Raw genomic sequence first — 18672 nt, forward strand, 5'->3', positions numbered from 1 at the left:
TATTTAAATAAGTTTTTAAAATATGTATATGAACACTGTTCTAAAAATTAAATATGTTTGTATTTTTCTTCACAGAAATCAATGTTGGACTATTTTTTATCCACAAGGGAGGAAGTATTCTTTATGGCAGTAAGGGACCGTATGCAGATTTCCACCAACTCTATCAAAGAAAAGTAAGATCAGAAAATGTATTGCATGTAAGAGTCACATAAAAAGCAACAATCTTCATAATTTATTAGTAATTTGGGACACTGAGAACCTTGACATAATGAAACTCAATCTATACAGTGATCTAACAATGCTTAGAACTTCCAAAAGCCTTTTTTATTGTATCTGACATGCACTGTAAAAAAAAAAGTTTGTATTCTCAATATTTGACAAAATTCTTCAATTTAGATTTGGTACAGTTTTTTCAATACTTCTCAACAAAAAATCAGTCAACAAATGAAATAGTTTTGTTTAAATATATTACAAATTTCTTATGTGCTATGTATGATCAATTAGCTTACTTGAAGTTGACTGTTTTATTGTGAAGTAATCCAAAGTTCTTGATAAGTTCTTCCTGAAACTTTATGTGCAGCATAATGAAGACTGACAGCTGTACATGGCTATTTTAACTTCATGAACTTCGAAGGTGAATAATGGGAAAAAAAGATTTGGCATCAATTTTTAGTTTTTGATATTTTAATGTTTCATCAGGGCACTTTCAGGAACTAGTAATGCATATACTGTATTAATTGCCATATTTTCTGAGGATACAAATTTAGTGTACTTTGAGCCATTTCAAGAACATTTACCCAGAATACAGAGGCAGTCATTTTCTTCAGCTGTGTGCATTGGAGAGTTTTCCTAATGATGATCAAAGCTAAATGTCAATCAGGACATGTAGAAGAATTGTTGTGAGAGTTGTAAACCAAACAGAAACAAGGGAGCATTGATGGGCTTTTTGAGTTCTTTCAAAAGGTGACATCGTTTTACTGCTTTCATTTTCTTTCTGGAACAGCCCTTAACATTTCCTTCCATTGGATGTCATGGTTGAATGAATTATGACTGTCTGCTAACACTTTTCTTTTTTTACTGATTTAAAGTTCTTTATATTTCAAGTTTAGATTGCCATTGTGTCTTTTTTCTTCATAATTTAACAAGACTTCATAAGATCAAAACTTACTAAAAAAAAATGGTAAAGTAACTGCCAGATCCCAGGTATGAGGTTGGACAAAGATCAGGAAATATTCAGTGCCCACCTTGAAGTAAAACAAAGACCAACACTTGACCAGGCACAGATTACAAACACTATGAACAGTATGTTAATTGACCTGTCTGAAGTGACAGCTTACAAAGCTAATTGTTTCTAAGATAGCACCAGAGGTTGTTCGAAGTGACAGCTTACAAAGTTAATTGTTTCTAAGATAGCAGCAGAGGTTCTTCAGAGTGACAGCATTCAAAGTTAATTGTTTCTAAGATAGCAACAGTGGTTGTATAGCGTGACAGCTTTCACAATTAATTGTTTCTAAGATAGCAGCAGAGGTTGTTCAGAGTGACAGCTTTCAAAGTTGATTGTTTCTAACATAGCAGCAGTGGTTGTTCAGCGTGACAGTTTTCAAAGTTAATTGTTTCTAAGATAGCAGAGGTTGTTCAGAGTGACAGCTTTCAAAGTTAATTGTGTCTAAGACAGCAGCAGAGGTTGTGCAAAGTGACAGCTTTCAAAGTTAATTCTTTCTAAGATAGCAGCAGAGATTGTGCGAAGTGACAGCTTTCAAAGTTAATTCTTTCTAAGATAGCAGCAGTGGTTGTGCAGCGTGACAGCTTTCAAAGTTAATTGTTTCTAAGATAGCAGCTGAGGTTGTTCAGAGTGACAGCATTCAAGTTAATTGTTTCTAAGATAGCAGCAGAGGTTGTTCAGAGTGACAGCTTTCAAAGTCAATTGTTTCTAAGATAGCGGCAGTGGTTGTGCAAAGTGACAGCTTTAAAAGATAATTTTTTCTAAGATAGCAGCAGAGGTTGTTCAAAGTGACAGCTTTCAAAGCTAATTGTTTCTAAGATAGCAGCAGAGGTTGTGCAAAGTGACAGCTTTCAAAGTTAATTGTTTCTAAGATAGCAGCAGTGGTTGTGCAAAGTGACAGCTTTTAAAGTTAATTGTTTCTAAGATAGCAGCAGAGGTTGTTCAGAGTGACAGCTTTCAAAGTCAATTGTGTCTAAGATAGCAGCAGTAGTTGTGCAAAGGACAGCTTTCAAAGATAATTGTTTCTAAGATAGCAGCAGAGGTTGTTCAGAGTGACAGCTTTCAAAGTTAATTGTTTCTAAGATAGCAGCAGAGGTTGTTCAGAGTGACAGCATTCAAAGTTAATTGTTTCAAAGATAGCAGCAGTGGTTGTGCAGCATGACAACTTTCAAAGTTAATTGTTTCTAATATAGCAGCAGAGGTTCTTCAGAGTGACAGCTTTCAAAGTCAGCTGTTTCTAAGATAGCAGCAGAGGTTGTGCAAAGTGACAGCTTTCAAAGTTAATTGTTTATAAGATAGCAGCAGTGGTTGTGCAGCGTGACAGTTTTCAAAGTTAATTGTTTCTAAGATAGCAGAGGTTGTTCAGAGTGACAGCTTTCAAAGTTAATTGTTTCTAAGACAGCAGCAGAGGTTGTGCAAAGTGACAGCTTTCAAAGTTAATTCTTTCTAAGATAGCAGCAGAGGTTGTGCAAAGTGACAGCTTTCAAAGTTAATTGTTTCTAAGATAGCAGCAGAGGTTGTTCAGAGTGACAGCTTTGAAAGTTAATTGTTTCTAAGATAGCAGCAGTGCTTGTGCAGCGTGACAGCTTTTAAAGTTAATTGTTTCTAAGATAGCAGCAGTGGTTATGCAAAGTGACAGCATTCAAAGTTAATTGTTTCTAAGACAGCAGCAGAGGTTGTGCAAAGTGACAGCTTTGAAAGTTAATTGTTTCTAAGATAGCAGCAGTGGTTGTGCAGCATGACAGTTTTCAAAGTTAATTGTTCTGAGATAGCAGAGGTTGTTCAGAGTGACAGCTTTGAAAGTTAATTGTTTCTAAGATAGCAGCAGAGGTTGTTCAGAGTGGCAGCTTTCAAAGGTAATTGTTTCTAAGATAGCAGCAGTGGTTGTGCAGCGTGACAGCTTTTAAAGTTAATTGTTTCTAAGATAGCAGCAGAGGTTATTCAGAGTGACAGCTTTCAAAGTTAATTGTTTCTAAGATAGCAGCAGAGGTTGTTCAGAGTGACAGCTTTGAAAGTTAATTATTTCTAAGATAGCAGCAGTGCTTGTGCAGCATGACAGCTTTCAAAGTTAATTGTTTCTAAGATAGCAGCAGTGGTTATGCAAAGTGACAGCGTTCAAAGTTAATTGTTTCTAAGACAGCAGCAGAGGTTGTGCAAAGTGACAGCTTTCAGAGTTAATTGTTTCTAAGATAGCAGCAGTGGTTGTGCAGCATGACAGTTTTCAAAGTTAATTGTTTCTAAGATAGCATAGGTTGTTCAGAGTGACAGCTTTCAAAGTTAATTGTTTCTAAGATAGCAGCAGTGGTTGTGCAAAGTGACAGCTTTCAAAGTTAAGTGTTTCTAAGATAGCAGCTGAGGTTGTTCAGAGTGACAGCATTCAAAGTTAATTGTTTCTAAGATAGCAGAGGTTGTTCAGAGTGACAGCTTTCAAAGTTAATTGTTTCTAAGATAGCGGCAGTGGTTGTGCAAAGTAACAGCTTCAAAAGTTAATTGTTTCTAAGACAGCAGCAGAGGTTGTTCAGAGTGACAGATTTCAAAGTTGATTGTTTCTAAGATTGCAGCAGAGGTTGTGCAAAGGGACAGCTTTCAAAGTTAATTGTTTCCAAGATAGCAGCAGTGGTTGTGCAAAGTGACAGCTTTTAAAGTTAATTGTTTCTAAGATAGCAGCAGAGGTTGTTCAGAGTGACAGCTTTCAAAGTCAATTGTTTCTAAGATAGCAGCAGTAGTTGTGCAAAGGACAGCTTTCAAAGATAATTGTTTCTAAGATAGCAGCAGAGGTTGTTCAGAGTGACAGCTTTCAAAGTTAATTGTTTCTAAGATAGCAGCAGAGGTTGTTCAGAGTGACAGCTTTCAAAGTTAATTGTTTCTAAGACAGCAGCAGAGGTTGTTCAGAGTGACAGCTTTCAAAGTCAATTGTTTCTAAGATAGCAGCAGTGGTTGTGCAAAGTGACAGCTTTCAAAGTTAATTGTTTCTAAGATAGCAGCAGTGGTTGTGCAGCGTGACAGCTTTCAAAGTTAATTGTTTCTAAGATAGCAGCTGAGGTTGTTCAGAGTGACAGCTTTCAAAGTCAATTGTTTCTAAGATAGCGGCAGTGGTTGTGCAAAGTTACAGCTTTAAAAGATAATTGTTTCTAAGATAGCAGCAGAGGTTGTTCAGAGTGACAGCTTTCAAAGTTAATTGTTTCTAAGATAGCAGCAGTGGCTGTGCAGTGTGACAGCTTTCAAAGTTAATTGTTTCTAAGATAGCAGCAGAGGTTGTTCAGAGTGACAGCTTTCAAAGTTAATTGTTTCTAAGATAGCAACAGAGGTTGTGCAAAGTGACAGCTTTCAAAGATAATTGTTTCTAAGATAGCAGTAGAGGTTGTTCAGAGTGGCAGCTTTCAAAGTTAATTGTTTCTAAGATAGCAGCAGAGGTTGTGCAGAGTGACAGCTTTCAAAGTTAATTGCTTCTAAGATAGCAGCAGAGGTTGTTCAGAGTGACAGCTTTCAAAGATAATTGTTTCTAAGACAGCAGCAGAGGTTGTTCAGAGTGACAGCTTTCAAAGTTAATTGTTTCTAAGATAGCAGCAGAGGTTGTGCAAAGTGACAGCTTTTAAAGTTAATTGTTTCTAAGACAGCAGCAGAGGTTGTGCAATGTGACAGCTTTTAAAGTGTATTGTTTCTAAGACAGCAACAGAGGTTGTGCAAAGTGACAGCTTTCAAAGTTAATTGTTTCTAAGACAGCAGCAGAGGTTGTGCAAAGTGACAACCTTCATAGATAATGTCAATGGTTAAGCAAACTGAATTATGTTTATCTGCTGATGTTTGATAATATGCTATTTAAAAGTCATAAATCAGATGGTTCTGAAACTTAAAACAATGCTTGTATGCACATCTCTGACATCTTTTCCAGACTTAACAAAAACAATTTTGCAACAATATTCTCTCATATTTTACTGGTCAGTAACATTTTATCAGACCATATACATTTACATTAAAATGCAAAAGTATTTATCAAAATAAAATTGATATAAACCTTGCATTATAAATATAAACAGAAACAAGATCATTATATTAATAACCCTTGCATTATAAATATGAATAGAAACAATATCATTATATTAATAACCCTTGTATTATAAATATCAATAGAAACAATATCATTATATTAATAACCATTGCATTATAAATATCAATAGAAACAAGATCATTATATTAATAACTCTTGCATTATGAATATCAATAGAAACAAGATCATTATATTAATAACCCTTGCATTATAAATATCAATAGAAACAAGGTCATTATATTAATAACCCTTGCTTTATAAATATCAATAGAAACAAGATTATTATATTAATAACCCTTGCATTATAAATATCAATAGAAACAAGATCATTATATTAATAACCCTTGCATTATAAATATCAATAGAAACAATATTATTATATTAATAAAATGTTATGCAGGAACCAATCTATGTTCACAGTATGTTATAACTAAAGGGACATAACTGATTGCATCTCATTGTAGCTGAAATCTGACAAATAGCTGAAAACCCCTCAAACCTGCAATGCTGTCTTGAATAAATAAAATGTTTCAAACCTGAACTGTGTAAGATGTATAAATCTGGATTTTTGTGTGTATATCTGGGACTTTGTCTTTTCTTTGCCTTCATAGAGCCTCTTCCCTTCACTCTGAAGTTATTGCTTTTATATCTATGCTATATAAGAGTCACAGTTTCACTGTGATTAAATGTAAACTGATGCCAGTAGAAATTACATTGTTCTTTAAGAGTTACAGCTCCACTGTGATTAAATGTAAACTGATGCCAGTAGAAATTACATTTTTCTCTTAAGAGTTACAGTTCCACTGTGATTAAATGTAAACTGACGCCAGTAGAAATTACATTTTTCTTTTAACTGTTACAGTTCCACTGTGGTTTAATATAAACTGATGCCAGTAGATAGGACAGCTTTTTTAATAAGAGATTCATCACCACTGTGATTAAATGTAAACTGATACCAGTAGATAGTACAGCTTTTTTTAACAAGAGATTCATCACCACTGTCATTAAATGTAAACTGATGCCAGTAGAAAATATTTTTCTTTTAAGAGTTACAGTTCTACTCTGATTTAATGTAAGCTGATGCCAGTAGATAGGACAGCTTTTTTTAATTAGAGGTTCGTCACCACTGTCATTAAATGTAAACTGATGCCAGTAGAAATTATTTTTATTTTAAGAGTTACAGTTCTACTGTGAATAAATGTAATCTAATGCCAGTAAATAGGACAACATTTTTAAAATAAGAGATTCATCACCACTATGATTAAATGTAAACTGATGCCAGTAGGTAGGACAGCTTTCTTATTAAAGATACATCTCTTAAATGAACCCACTGGAGAAGCATCAACATTTATTGCCCATATTTATACCAATACAAAAGAAAATGTTTTGGAAGTAATTTTTTTTCAAAAATAGGTTTAAATAACCACTTGGCAATTTATCTAACATGTAAAGTCAATGGCAAATTAAAGTCAATAATATCCATACATCTTTTACTTACAGATCTTTTCAAAACTTTGATACTGTTATATTCCTGGAAGATCTGAAACAGATTCCATGGAATACAGTCCAAATCTATGAAGTTATTGATTATGTTTTAGGTACTTGGATGCATCTTTTCATGAAAACAGTAATTACACTTACCCCTTTAAAAACATACTGGATAAAGAAAGACTACCAGCCAGGCTGGATCTCTTCAGAAACTTTACATGCAATAAAGCAAAGAGACCATCTAAAATCGGTAGTAAATCAGTATAGAATTTGGAGGAATTAAGTTAATGATATCTCAAGCCAGACAAGCACACTACAGAAAAGTGCTGGATGAAAATAGAAATAACCTGAAAGCCATCTGGAAAGTTTTTAAAGAGTTTGGTGTAAGAGTAAAACTGAAATTTCATCACTCAATCATGAAGGTATTTATGCTGATAATCAGACTGACATCTCAAATATTTTTATGACTTTTTATTCAAATAAAGGACTTGATATGATTGGACCCAAGCTACTTAAGTCAGCTGCACCTGCAACAGTAGAGGGTAGAGCTTTCATCTGCATTGAAAGTATTAATTCTAATAAATTTCTACAGACATGGAAAACTGCCAAGGTAAACATCATTGCATAAAACTGAAAAAAAAGATGAATAAACAACTACAGACCCATTTTTGTCCTTCCTTGTTTTTCCAGATTACTAGAAAAACTTGTACATGATTCTTTTCTCAACTATTTGAACACTTATGATATTGTTCAACAGAATCACTTGTGTGAAACTTCACTTATATCTACAGTTGATAAATGGCTGAAAGCAGAAGATAATTGACTTAAAATTGCAGAAGCCATGAAAATTCATAAAGAAGTTCCATCCTATATTTTGAAAAATGTCTCTATCAGTGTACATATCAGGTTGTTCCTGTCACATGATGCACCTTGCTGCGGGAAAGGCTACCAATAAGTTAGAAGGTGAACTCCTGAAGTATCAAGTTGGCATTCGACATGATGATGTACTTCATGCGGACAGAGGTGATGTGCAATGGCACTCTATTTCCCACCTAAAAGACCCAATAACTGGAAGATATAAATTTTCTCTTCTTTGTCATGTTATGAAAGGAATATTGGTTCTTTACCATTCTAATGCTGACTATGAGAGATTGTTCAGTATTGTTAACAAAAATAAAACAGAATTCAGATCCAGGCTCAGTAACCCAGTACTTTGTTGTCTACCAGTGTACAAAACTTTCATTGTCTCAGCTGGTACAGATTGTTTTGAAATGCAGTATGATAGACTGTTGCTTTTTAAAGCTCAAAGTACTATATATGAAAATTTGAAGCAGTAATTGATGTTAATAGACCAGATGGGGTAAATAAATCATTTTGTACATATGCTTATTGAATTTTTATCATGTTATATGTGGATTACTATTTTTCTGCTTGGATTACTCTTTGTCCACTTGGATTATACTTTTTCCTTGCCAGGGGTTGGCTTGTATGAGAATGAATTACCAATTACATTAAATGTAAAATAAATAGGCCTTTTTTTTCAATTTACCTCAAATGTCCAGGAAGTGAAAATGAACGTGGAGTTAGCATTTTTTTTATAGGTGCACATCTGATGTAAGGCTAAGCTGTATACTCTATAACCAAAATTACACCCATCAATTATACTCCAAAATAAAGGGAATACAAGTTCTTTTAACAATACCTGCAATATTTAAGGTCTTTTTAAAATAGAAAATATAACCAGTGAGGAAACTTTTTTGCTTTAAAAATCTAATCCCATGCAAAATACAAAATTGGAGGGTGCCACCATTACAGAACATTTCTATCATAGGCAATTACAATACAAACTTTCCAGTCTATCACTAGCCAGTGCAATATAAACAAACCATTCCATCATAGACATACCAGTCTGTCATAGGCAATTACGATACAAACATGCCAGTCTATCATAGACATACCAGTCTGTTATAGACAATTACAATACGACAAGAAATACATTCATGAGGAGACTTTTGAAAATTATATACAAATGTTCCTTTTCATCTAAGAATACAGCATGACACAACTAAATTTGGCACAGACAAAATCATATACAAATGTACCTTTTAATTTAAGCCATAGGTAAGTACATGAACTATTTGACATGGAAAAAAAAGTTTGCACTATACTGTGTTACTGAGTTGCACATGGTACATTTTAGATTGCATGACTTTGTTTGGAACTTTAGTTCTTTTGGTTATTCACAAGCATTTATGTTACTTTTAAATCAAATTAAAATTTTAAAGAGTTTGGCAGAGATTAATTTCTTATGAACTTCCTGTTTTAGAAATATCAATATTTATCAGGCCAGTCATTGAAACTGAAATTCATTTGACTTAGCTGTTTAAATGTAAATTTTTAAATTTTTATTGCTTACTTTTGAAAAGAATCATGAAAATGTACATCAAAAAGAAAATTTGTATTTGTGATTTAGATAAACTTTTCTCTCCCCTTATTAGTCTTAGAATTTTGTGCTTTTACTGTACCACCTTTCACAGTATTCGATATAGTTTTATACAGGCTCTTACCCTTCCCTAGAATATATCACTATTATTATTATCATTATTGTTGTTGTTGCTGTTATTGTTATTATTATTATTATTATTATTATTATTATCATTATGGTTATCATTATTATTATTGTTGTTGTTATTATTACATCTGCATCATCATTGTATCTTCTAGGCGTGCATTACTTGCCCAGCATGAGGCAGGAAGAGGGGAAGTGGTGACAAATATGAGCAGCTTGAATATGACCTTGACTTTAGGCAGGAGAGCCCTAAGTGTAAGATGTTGCACTTTTAATTTTTATTCCTCCTGTCATTTCACTATTAGCAAATGCGTTAAGATGTATATAGTGCACAAAAAGAGAAAGCTTGGAACACTTATTCCTATCCAGATCTTTTTATGCTAATTGAAACACTGTAGAGTATCAAACCAATCTTATTATGAAGGGTGCAATCACACAAAAGTCTGATTTTTGTCTAGTTTATTTCAGGGTCTCAAGGGGGGAATAATGTTTATAAATTAATCAACCTTATTGAAATACATTATATTATTATTATTATTATTATTATTACTACTATTATTATTATTACTATTATTATTATTATTATGTAATGTTTATAAACTGATCAACCCTATTGAAATACATTATATTTGAAATATTATTATTGTTATTATTATTACTACTACTACTAATAGTATTATTATTATTATTATTATTATTTTATTAAATAAAGCTAATTGCATCAATTTTTCTTCATAGTGTTGTTTTAATTAATTGCAATAAAATCTTCATCCATCAAAACAATTGTTAAACTTCTCACTTGTCTTATTCTCCAACAATTTACAGATTTACCCAGTATCAATAAATTTGATTGATTAATTGGTGGACATAGTAAGTACTTGAGTAATCAACTGGTCTTCACTGTTTTGCAGTACACACTGATTTTTAGGCCTCTTACAACCAAACTGTTCATATCACTCATCTGTTTTATCTGTATATGTGACATAATTTTCATCCTGTCAGGGGAAATTCCTTTATATACTCACTGTTAGGTCAGGTCCAACTGCAAACTACATAGACCCAGATCTGCCACTGCATTGTAGATGTTTGTAGTTGGACCTGACCTATAAGCAAGTATTTGTGATATTTTATTTATCGCTGTTTATCATTCCAGATGATTCAGGCCTATGACATGAGGATCAAGAGAGAAAAAATGCTGGGTTGGGTAAAGGCATATTATTTCTAGTTAATATTACACATAGAGTAATATATTTTCTTTCCTTAGACTAGTAGGCGTGACATAAATACATTATACATTCCAATTCTGTCATTGTTATGTGTTTCATATGTTCAACATTAAATATACAAAATAGATAGTAGTCAGACAATTTGTTTACATGTGTAGCTGTTGAATAAAATTAATGTAGCATAATTTGAAACAGCATGGTAGATTCATTCAGCTTCTCATTGTAGTCACATGACTGATGTCTGTTACTAGCCAATGATGGAATGTGTAGTATTTACATAATGATCTGATCAAAGTTATATTGCTCTGAGAACAACGTCTGGTTTTATCTGCCTGTTAAGCAGCTGACTGGTATGTCCCCTACTAGTGGACAATATATCAACATGGTGGCAGCGGTGGCCAATTAAGGATGCATCAATGATTCTGCAGTTTTAGAGGTAAAGTGATTTTAGAAGTTGTGCATTTTGCATCCTTTATCACAGTGTCATGTACTACAGGTCCATTGGCAGGAAAACTAATGATAACATGGCCGACAGTCTCCTAAGCAGTCATTCTCCTTACTGCCAGTATTAAATGTAACCGATGGGAATGTTTCAGAAAACTTTAAGCATTGGAAAAGACAAATACAGATTTACCAAACTGCAAGTGGAGCAGATGATAAAGACGATGAGGTACAAATGGCCATAATTTTGATTTGTACAGGACTGCATATTTTAGATATTTATCATCAATTTGTATGGGATGCAGATGGTGACAAAAACAAACCTGGCAAGGTACTTGAAAAGCTTGAGGCATATTGTAACCCCAGAATAAAACGAGGCCCTGGAATCACGTACCATACCAATAACCTTTTGACAGCTTCCTAACTGAGCTTAGGACGAGAGCGTCGCCATCATGTAATTTCAGCGAGAGGGATAGAATGATCAGAGATAAAATAGTTTTCACAGTTACAGGAAGACTTGAGGAACTCTTACTCAGAGAAGACAAGTTAGACCTGAACAAAACCATACAAATATGTTGTGCATTTAAGCAGTCAAATAAACATATAAAAGAACTGAGGGAAGCCAGCTCTAGCAGTCAGACTGTAAATAAAATAACTCAAGGAAATAAAGCACAAACGTGAAGCTAAAAGAGATACTAACAGTCAGCCAGGAATTGGCAAACTACGTAATATTCTGTCCTCACCAGTTCAGGGTAAAGATAGCATTTCACTTAAGGAATGCAACTTCTGCGGATGCAAACACAAGTTTCAGAAGGAAAAGTGTTCAGCATGGGGTAAGACATGTGACATGTGCAAAGGAAGGAATCATTTCAAAGTAAAATGTAAGAAAATCCATTTAGTTAGTGCTAGTACAACGCATGAAGAGCAAACAGATGATGACGAAAATTGGCTTAATACCATAGAAACCAGTCAGAAAAGTTGAATTTCTGTATTAATGAATGTCAACAATTGTGAAGTGCGTTACCAGTTAGATAGTGGTGCCGACATCAACACTATCTGCAAGAAGTATGTTTGTAAAGAACAAGTCAGGCCGACAACACTAACCTTCAAAATGTGGAATAAGTCACATATGAAACCACTTGGAGAAGCTGATCTGAAAATTATTAACTGAGCAATGGGGAAGAAACTACTGCTACTCTGGTAGTTGTACCAAATGGTTACATGAATCTCCTAGGATGAAAAACTATTCAGCAAATGGGATTGATTATGGTTAACAGTGACAGATTTATTGCTATGGTTGACACTATGAAACTCTAGGGTAAGCAATTCTTACAACCAACAACAAAATTTTTCAGTGAAAACATTGCCATGCAGAAAGTTGCCACTCTCACTTCAAGAAGACATGAAGAGAGAAATAGATAAACTAGTCGAAAGAGAAGTTTTAATACCTGTTACCGAACTGACTAAGTGGGTTGGTCAGATGGCTGTTGTACAAGAGCAGAATGGAAATTTGCATATTTGCATAGATCCACAGCCACTAAATACTGCACTCATGAGAGAACACACAAAACTTCAGACACTTGAGGACGTGTTACCAAAATTTACTAATGCAAAGTCACCAGTAAACTTGATGTTCGTGAGGTATACTGGCATGTGAGACTTGATCAGAAATGAAGTGAACTAGCTACAGTGATTACACCTTTCGGCTGTTACAGATGGGCGTTGTTGCCATTTGGAATAAATGTCTCGAGCGACATTTTTCAAAGAAAACTCACTGAAGCATTTGGAGATTTGGGTGGTGTTTTCAAGATATCAGATGATATAATTGTTGCTGGATGTGGAAGCTCTGAACAAGAAGCGAAACTAGACAAAGAGAAAATTGCAAAACTTGTACAAACAATGCATCGAACGGAATATCAGGTTAAATGATGACAAGAAAGAAGTAGGATTGACTGAAATCTTTTTTCATGGTCACAAAATAACTAGTGAAGGAGTCAAAGCAGACAATACAAAAGTCAAGGCAATACATGAAATGCCCACACAAACGGATATTTCTGATGTGAAGAGGCTATATGGCATGGTGCAGTATATGGTGAAATTTCTTCCAGATCTTGCAAATGAACAACTGACACATCAACTCACACATAAAGATTCTGTCTGGAATTGGTCTGAAGAATGCGAGGCATTAACCACAGAACGTCATCCCCAAATCATCATCATTAATAACATGTTGAAGAAGACAATCATAGATGATAGAGATCAATATGAAGCCTTGTTAGAACTTAGAAACACTCCGGGTCAGGATACTGGACTTTAGTCCAACTCAAATGTTTTTTTGGAAGAAGCACCCGATCAATGATCCCAGCAATAAGTGATCTGAATAAGGAACCAAGAATTAACTACCAGTCAGTGCGAAAATGCTCGATAAAGAAGTGGTATGATAAGAGAGCTCGAACCTTACCACCACTGAGTATCGGAGAGTCCGTATACTTTGAACACAAGGAAGGAAAACAATGGAAACTTGGTAAAATCAAGGAGAGACTGAGTGAACACTCATACATCGTGGAAAGTCAGGATAAAGGAATGTATAGACAGAATCGTGTGCACATATGATCCACAAAGATAAAAGTATGCATCTGGGAGACCTTTAGATGAACCCAAGAACACTGATGTACCAACAAATAGCCGATTAAACAACTGCAACACCAAGTGAATCATATAGCTCTGGAATGTCACCTTCAGAGAATGTTAAAGATGATGTATTGCCAAATTCAACGACAACAACTGCACCAAGAGGAAGACCAAAGATAAACATCAAGGGGCCTGCATATCTGAAAGACATGGTGTGCTACAAGTGAATTATTAACTCTTAACATATAGACCCTAGTCAGTGAATTTTACATTGTTTTGGTTAGTGAATATAAACTGATAATCTGATAACAGATTCAGACAGTAAGATTTAAAGTTTAGCTTTCAATATACACTATATGTCAAGCATATCCAAAGTATTTGTATTAATCATTTAATAAAGTAGAGATAACTAGTTCTTTAAAGAGAAAGGGATGTTGAATAAAATTTATGTAGCATGATTAGAAACAGAGCATGGTAGATTCATTCAGCTTCTCAGTGTAGTCACATGACTGATGTCTGTTACTAGCCCATGATGGAATGTGTAGTATTTACATGATGACCTGATCAAAGTTATATTGCTCTGAGAACAATGTCTGGTGTTATCTGCCTGTTAAGCAGCTGACTGGTATGTCCCCTACTAGTGGACAATATATCAACAGTGGCATCAGGCATGCTTTAATCTTAGGTTTGATTTTGGGATTTGCCATGCAATTGATCTGTATCTCTCTGAATTATCTCTGTTGTTACATCCTAGGGGCTTAAACTGTAACAAGAAAAGATAAAACCAAAGAAGAATTCAATTTTTCAAAATATACGTTTATTTCCTTAAAATATAAAATCAAACAAAGTGGAAGAATTAAAAATAACTTATAGTATGGTATGAATTCCTATGACATTTCCTATGCTACATGTACTATCAATTCACAGTAATCCAGGAACAATCTAATGCTGCATGTGCTATCAGTTCACAGTAATCCAGAAACAATCCAATGCTACATGTACTTAGTCAACTCACAGTAATCCAGAAACAATCCTATGCTGCATGAACTATCAATTCACAGTAATCAAGAAACAATCCTATACATGCACTATCAATTCACAGTAATCCAGAAGCAATCCTATGCTACATGCACTGTCAATTCACAGTAATCCAGAAGCAATCTTATGTTACATGCACTATCAATTCACAGTAATCCGGAAGCAATCCTATGCTACATGTACTATCAATTCACAGTAATCCAGAAACAATCCTATGCTACATGCACTGTCAATTCACAGTAATCCAGAAACAATCCAATGCTGCATGCACTATCAATTCACAGTAATCCAGAAACAATCCTATGCTGCATGCACTATCAATTCACAGTAATCCAGAAGCAATCCTATGCTACATGCACTATCAATTCACAGTAATCCAGAAGCAATCCTATGCTACATGCACTATCAATTCACAGTAATCCAGAAGCAATCCTATGCTACATGCACTATCAATTCACAGTAATCCAGAAGCAATCCTATGCTACATGTACTATCAATTCACGGTAATCCAGAAGCAATCCTATGCTACATGCACTATCAATTCACAGTAATCCAGAAGCAATCCAATGCTACATGTACAATCAATTCACAGTAATCAAGAAACAATCCAATGCTACATGTACAATCAATTCACAGTAATCAAGAAACAATCCTATGCTACTTGCACTATTACAATCAATTCACGGTAATCCAGAAACAATCCTATGCTACATGCACTATCAACTCACAGTAATCCAGAAACAATCCTATGCTGCATGCACTATCAATTCATGGTAATCCAGAAACAATCCAAATATATTCCAAATGATGGTTCTAAATGTGTTTATGTACTAGCACAACTCAGAATAACTGTTCTAATATCCAAAAAATTTTACTTCAAGGTAAATCCAATAAAAGTAAAATATCACAAACATCCTTGGATATTTCATGGTATCCCAATAAAATTATTAAAAGTTCAAGTCCTTGAATGTTTTCACATTAATCTAGCAAGGTACTGTCCATTTAGAATAAATGAATTTCCACTCTGCAATTTCAATGTTCAATAAATAAATAAATCTGAATCCTCTCGTAACTGAACTCTAACTGAAGACTGAAATGCTGTGTATTTAATTACTTCATAAAGCCACTACATATGCATCAAATCAACAATTCTGAATCACCAGAAAAGATTCCAGGTATTTAAATTGTACTGTATTATGCAAAACAGCCCTTATCAAACATTTTTTGATAATTTGACCAATCAGCAACCAGGGCATGCTTAACATTTTTAGAGTACAGATGTTTTACTAGGATCATGTGATGTTGATGTGACCTCCATTCAAATAATTTGTGGCATTATTTGATCAAATTTAGTTATTGACATGAACTTGGCAATAACCTTGATTTATGAATGGAGAAAGTACATACATGTACTTTTCGTATAGTACAGGTCAGCCACAGAATTAAAGAATTAAAAAATATGTCATCAATCCAAATTACTTAAATAAAAACTATATTATAAAGTAATATATAATATTGATATCTGTAACAGTGTCAAGATCCAAACACAAATTTTATTTACTTATATATTGTGTTGGAAATAGGAGGCTCTAAGTAGAGCATGGGAGCCTCCATCCAGTGGGAAAAAAAGTAAATCCTGGAGAAGAAAGTCCTCCAATAAGAAGAAGAAACCCCCTCAGCATAATGGTACTTCCAAAATCCTTGTGTCAGATCCAAGCAGTGACAATTATCTGGTGCCCTTGACACCAAAAGAAAAAGGTCAGCAAACAGAGATGGAGATGGCCGATGTTATAATACAAAGCCAGGTAATTAAATAAAGTCATTATCATTATTGTTATTATATTTTATTATTAGGAAATACTAAAAGGCTAGACCTGTATCATGCATTCTTGAAAGCATTGGTGGTTGTGCATTGTGTTCTTGGAGGAGGAAAAGGTTAAAGAAAAAATATAACCAGGATGGATAGCTACACACTCTATCCCTTGGAAACAAGAGAAAATTTTAAAAATTAAAGAAGTTCTACACTTTCAGTCAGCTGTTTCTTCTGGCTTTCTCCAATAATTATGTTTGCTTGGGACATACGTATACAGCATTTATATATGAACAGTGTGGCTTATTCAGTTTAAGGTCTGTGCTTTTTTTATATGAACTGCAGCTTTTTATCAAGGAAACCTTTTGTCCTGTTTTTGATCGGGCCTATTTGTCATTCCATCCCTCCATCCATCCTTCCAACTGTCTGTTTCATTTGTATTTCCACATAATAGTTCCTTTAATTGTCAATGAATTTCATGTACAGCATGGTATTGATAAGACCTTGAGTAGTGTCACTTTGCTGGTTTTAGCCTTCTGATGCCCCTGTTGTTATTTTCCTAGTTCACAGCCTCCATATACTTTTCCTATATTATGTGCAGTTTCATATTTTAATATTATCACATGTTCAAATATCACTTTTTTTATTCTGATTGGTCCAAATAAGCCCATGAAATTATTGTGCGGTATTTTCTTGATTGATTGGCTGCAACCATGGGAAAACATTTTTAACCCAGCCTTATGAAATTTTTTGTTTTCAATGAATATTTTAGCCACCATTTTTTAATCGACTCGCTAAAAGGAATTGGGGGCAAATGGTCTCATCTTCTTTAATATCACTCATTTACCCCTACAGGGGTTTGTTTTGTCATATATAATATATCATAACATGAAAAATGGCTAAAACCACAAGACAAAAACAATAGCAACAGCAGGTAAATCTATGGGCATTGCTTGTGTGGGGTGGAGGGTGAGGGAGGTGGTATATCTGCAGCATAGAATCCGCCCTATATACAAGTGTGGTTTAAATATTAACTTGCAGAAGTAAATAAACTCACCTCTATTCACAGAAGGATGTGGACATAAACCAGTCTCCAAAGTGACAAAAGTTTGTCCAGCCACTGCATATTTATGCGGTAAATATGTGATGCAGTTCCAAGTCAAAATGAAATTTGTTTGCATATTCTTTAGTCTACTGTTCCAAATCAAACACTGCAAATATGCAGTCACAAATATGTTACAGTAAATATGGGAATTTCTGCATCCAGTAAACCTTCTTTCACAGGAATATTGCATTATTAAGGTAATGTTTAGTTGTGAAAGTGATACTTTAACGTTATGTAAACATGAATCGTCAACTGTATGAGTAGTACATCAAACAATGTGACACCAGACACATTGGAAAATCTGTGTTGAAACATAATTTTGTCTGTGTAAAATGTTCTCTTTATTCAGAAGGATGCTTGTTCTTTGATTTATGTAAGAAAAGCATAATCTACTTTTAAACATCAATACTATTTCAACTTTGGATGGGACTATTTCTTATGCACAACAAAGAAAAGGTGCCGCTTCTGTAAGAATGAACAAAATTATTCATTCTTCTTTCCCTCTAAATAATTTCTGCTGAAATAAACACTGTGATAAAATGAATCTTAAATGGGTAATGAGTTAATACTAAATTTATGAAACTCGTTGAATAATGTCCAGCTTTTGTTTGCCAAGGCTCGCTAAAGCTGGACATTATTCAATTCATTTCATAAATTAAAATTGAGATCCTCTATATATTCAGTCACAACCATTTGGTATTATGCTTGAAAATAACTCATTTATGTTTTCAGTGGTCTCTGATGCCACCTGTTAATACTGAATCAAAGACTATAAAATTTCTCTTGTTGCCACACTCAGTTCTTTCAATGCAATACAATCTCAAATGGTGGTGGTTGACATTGCATAGTCCTCATTAAGATCAATTTTAGGTTGGCCTGACAACGATTTTGGTTGATAAACGATTTTTACATATGGGACATCATATCATGCCTGACACTATGAAAATTACCACAACGCAGATCAATTTAACTTGTGTCACCATCATTAGTAGTTATAAAAGCGAGTCTGAAAAGTCAGGTGTAGTTGTTCAGGCTTATATACTGTTTGGTTTTTCACCAACCATGGAACCAGGTAATTTGATATCAATTATGCT

The 18672-nt window shown here is 34.2% G+C and overlaps 1 protein-coding gene across 1 annotated transcript in view; it reads left to right on the forward strand.

Annotated features, from left to right (window-relative positions):
- LOC149779970 (inositol 1,4,5-trisphosphate-gated calcium channel ITPR2-like) overlaps positions 1-18672 on the forward strand; it is a 290413-nt gene that overhangs the window by 202677 nt on the left and 69064 nt on the right. The window contains exons 49-52 of the mRNA XM_089936693.1: positions 76-173; positions 9483-9582; positions 10481-10531; positions 16247-16468. Coding sequence (XP_089792819.1) covers positions 76-173; positions 9483-9582; positions 10481-10531; positions 16247-16468 — 471 coding nt within the window. The remainder of the gene's footprint in view (positions 1-75; positions 174-9482; positions 9583-10480; positions 10532-16246; positions 16469-18672) is intronic.

This window comes from Sinohyriopsis cumingii, chromosome 16 (genome assembly GCF_028554795.1).
Source record: "Sinohyriopsis cumingii isolate HCF-2022 chromosome 16, ASM2855479v2, whole genome shotgun sequence".
In the NCBI taxonomy this organism is placed as follows: domain Eukaryota; kingdom Metazoa; phylum Mollusca; class Bivalvia; order Unionida; family Unionidae; genus Sinohyriopsis; species Sinohyriopsis cumingii.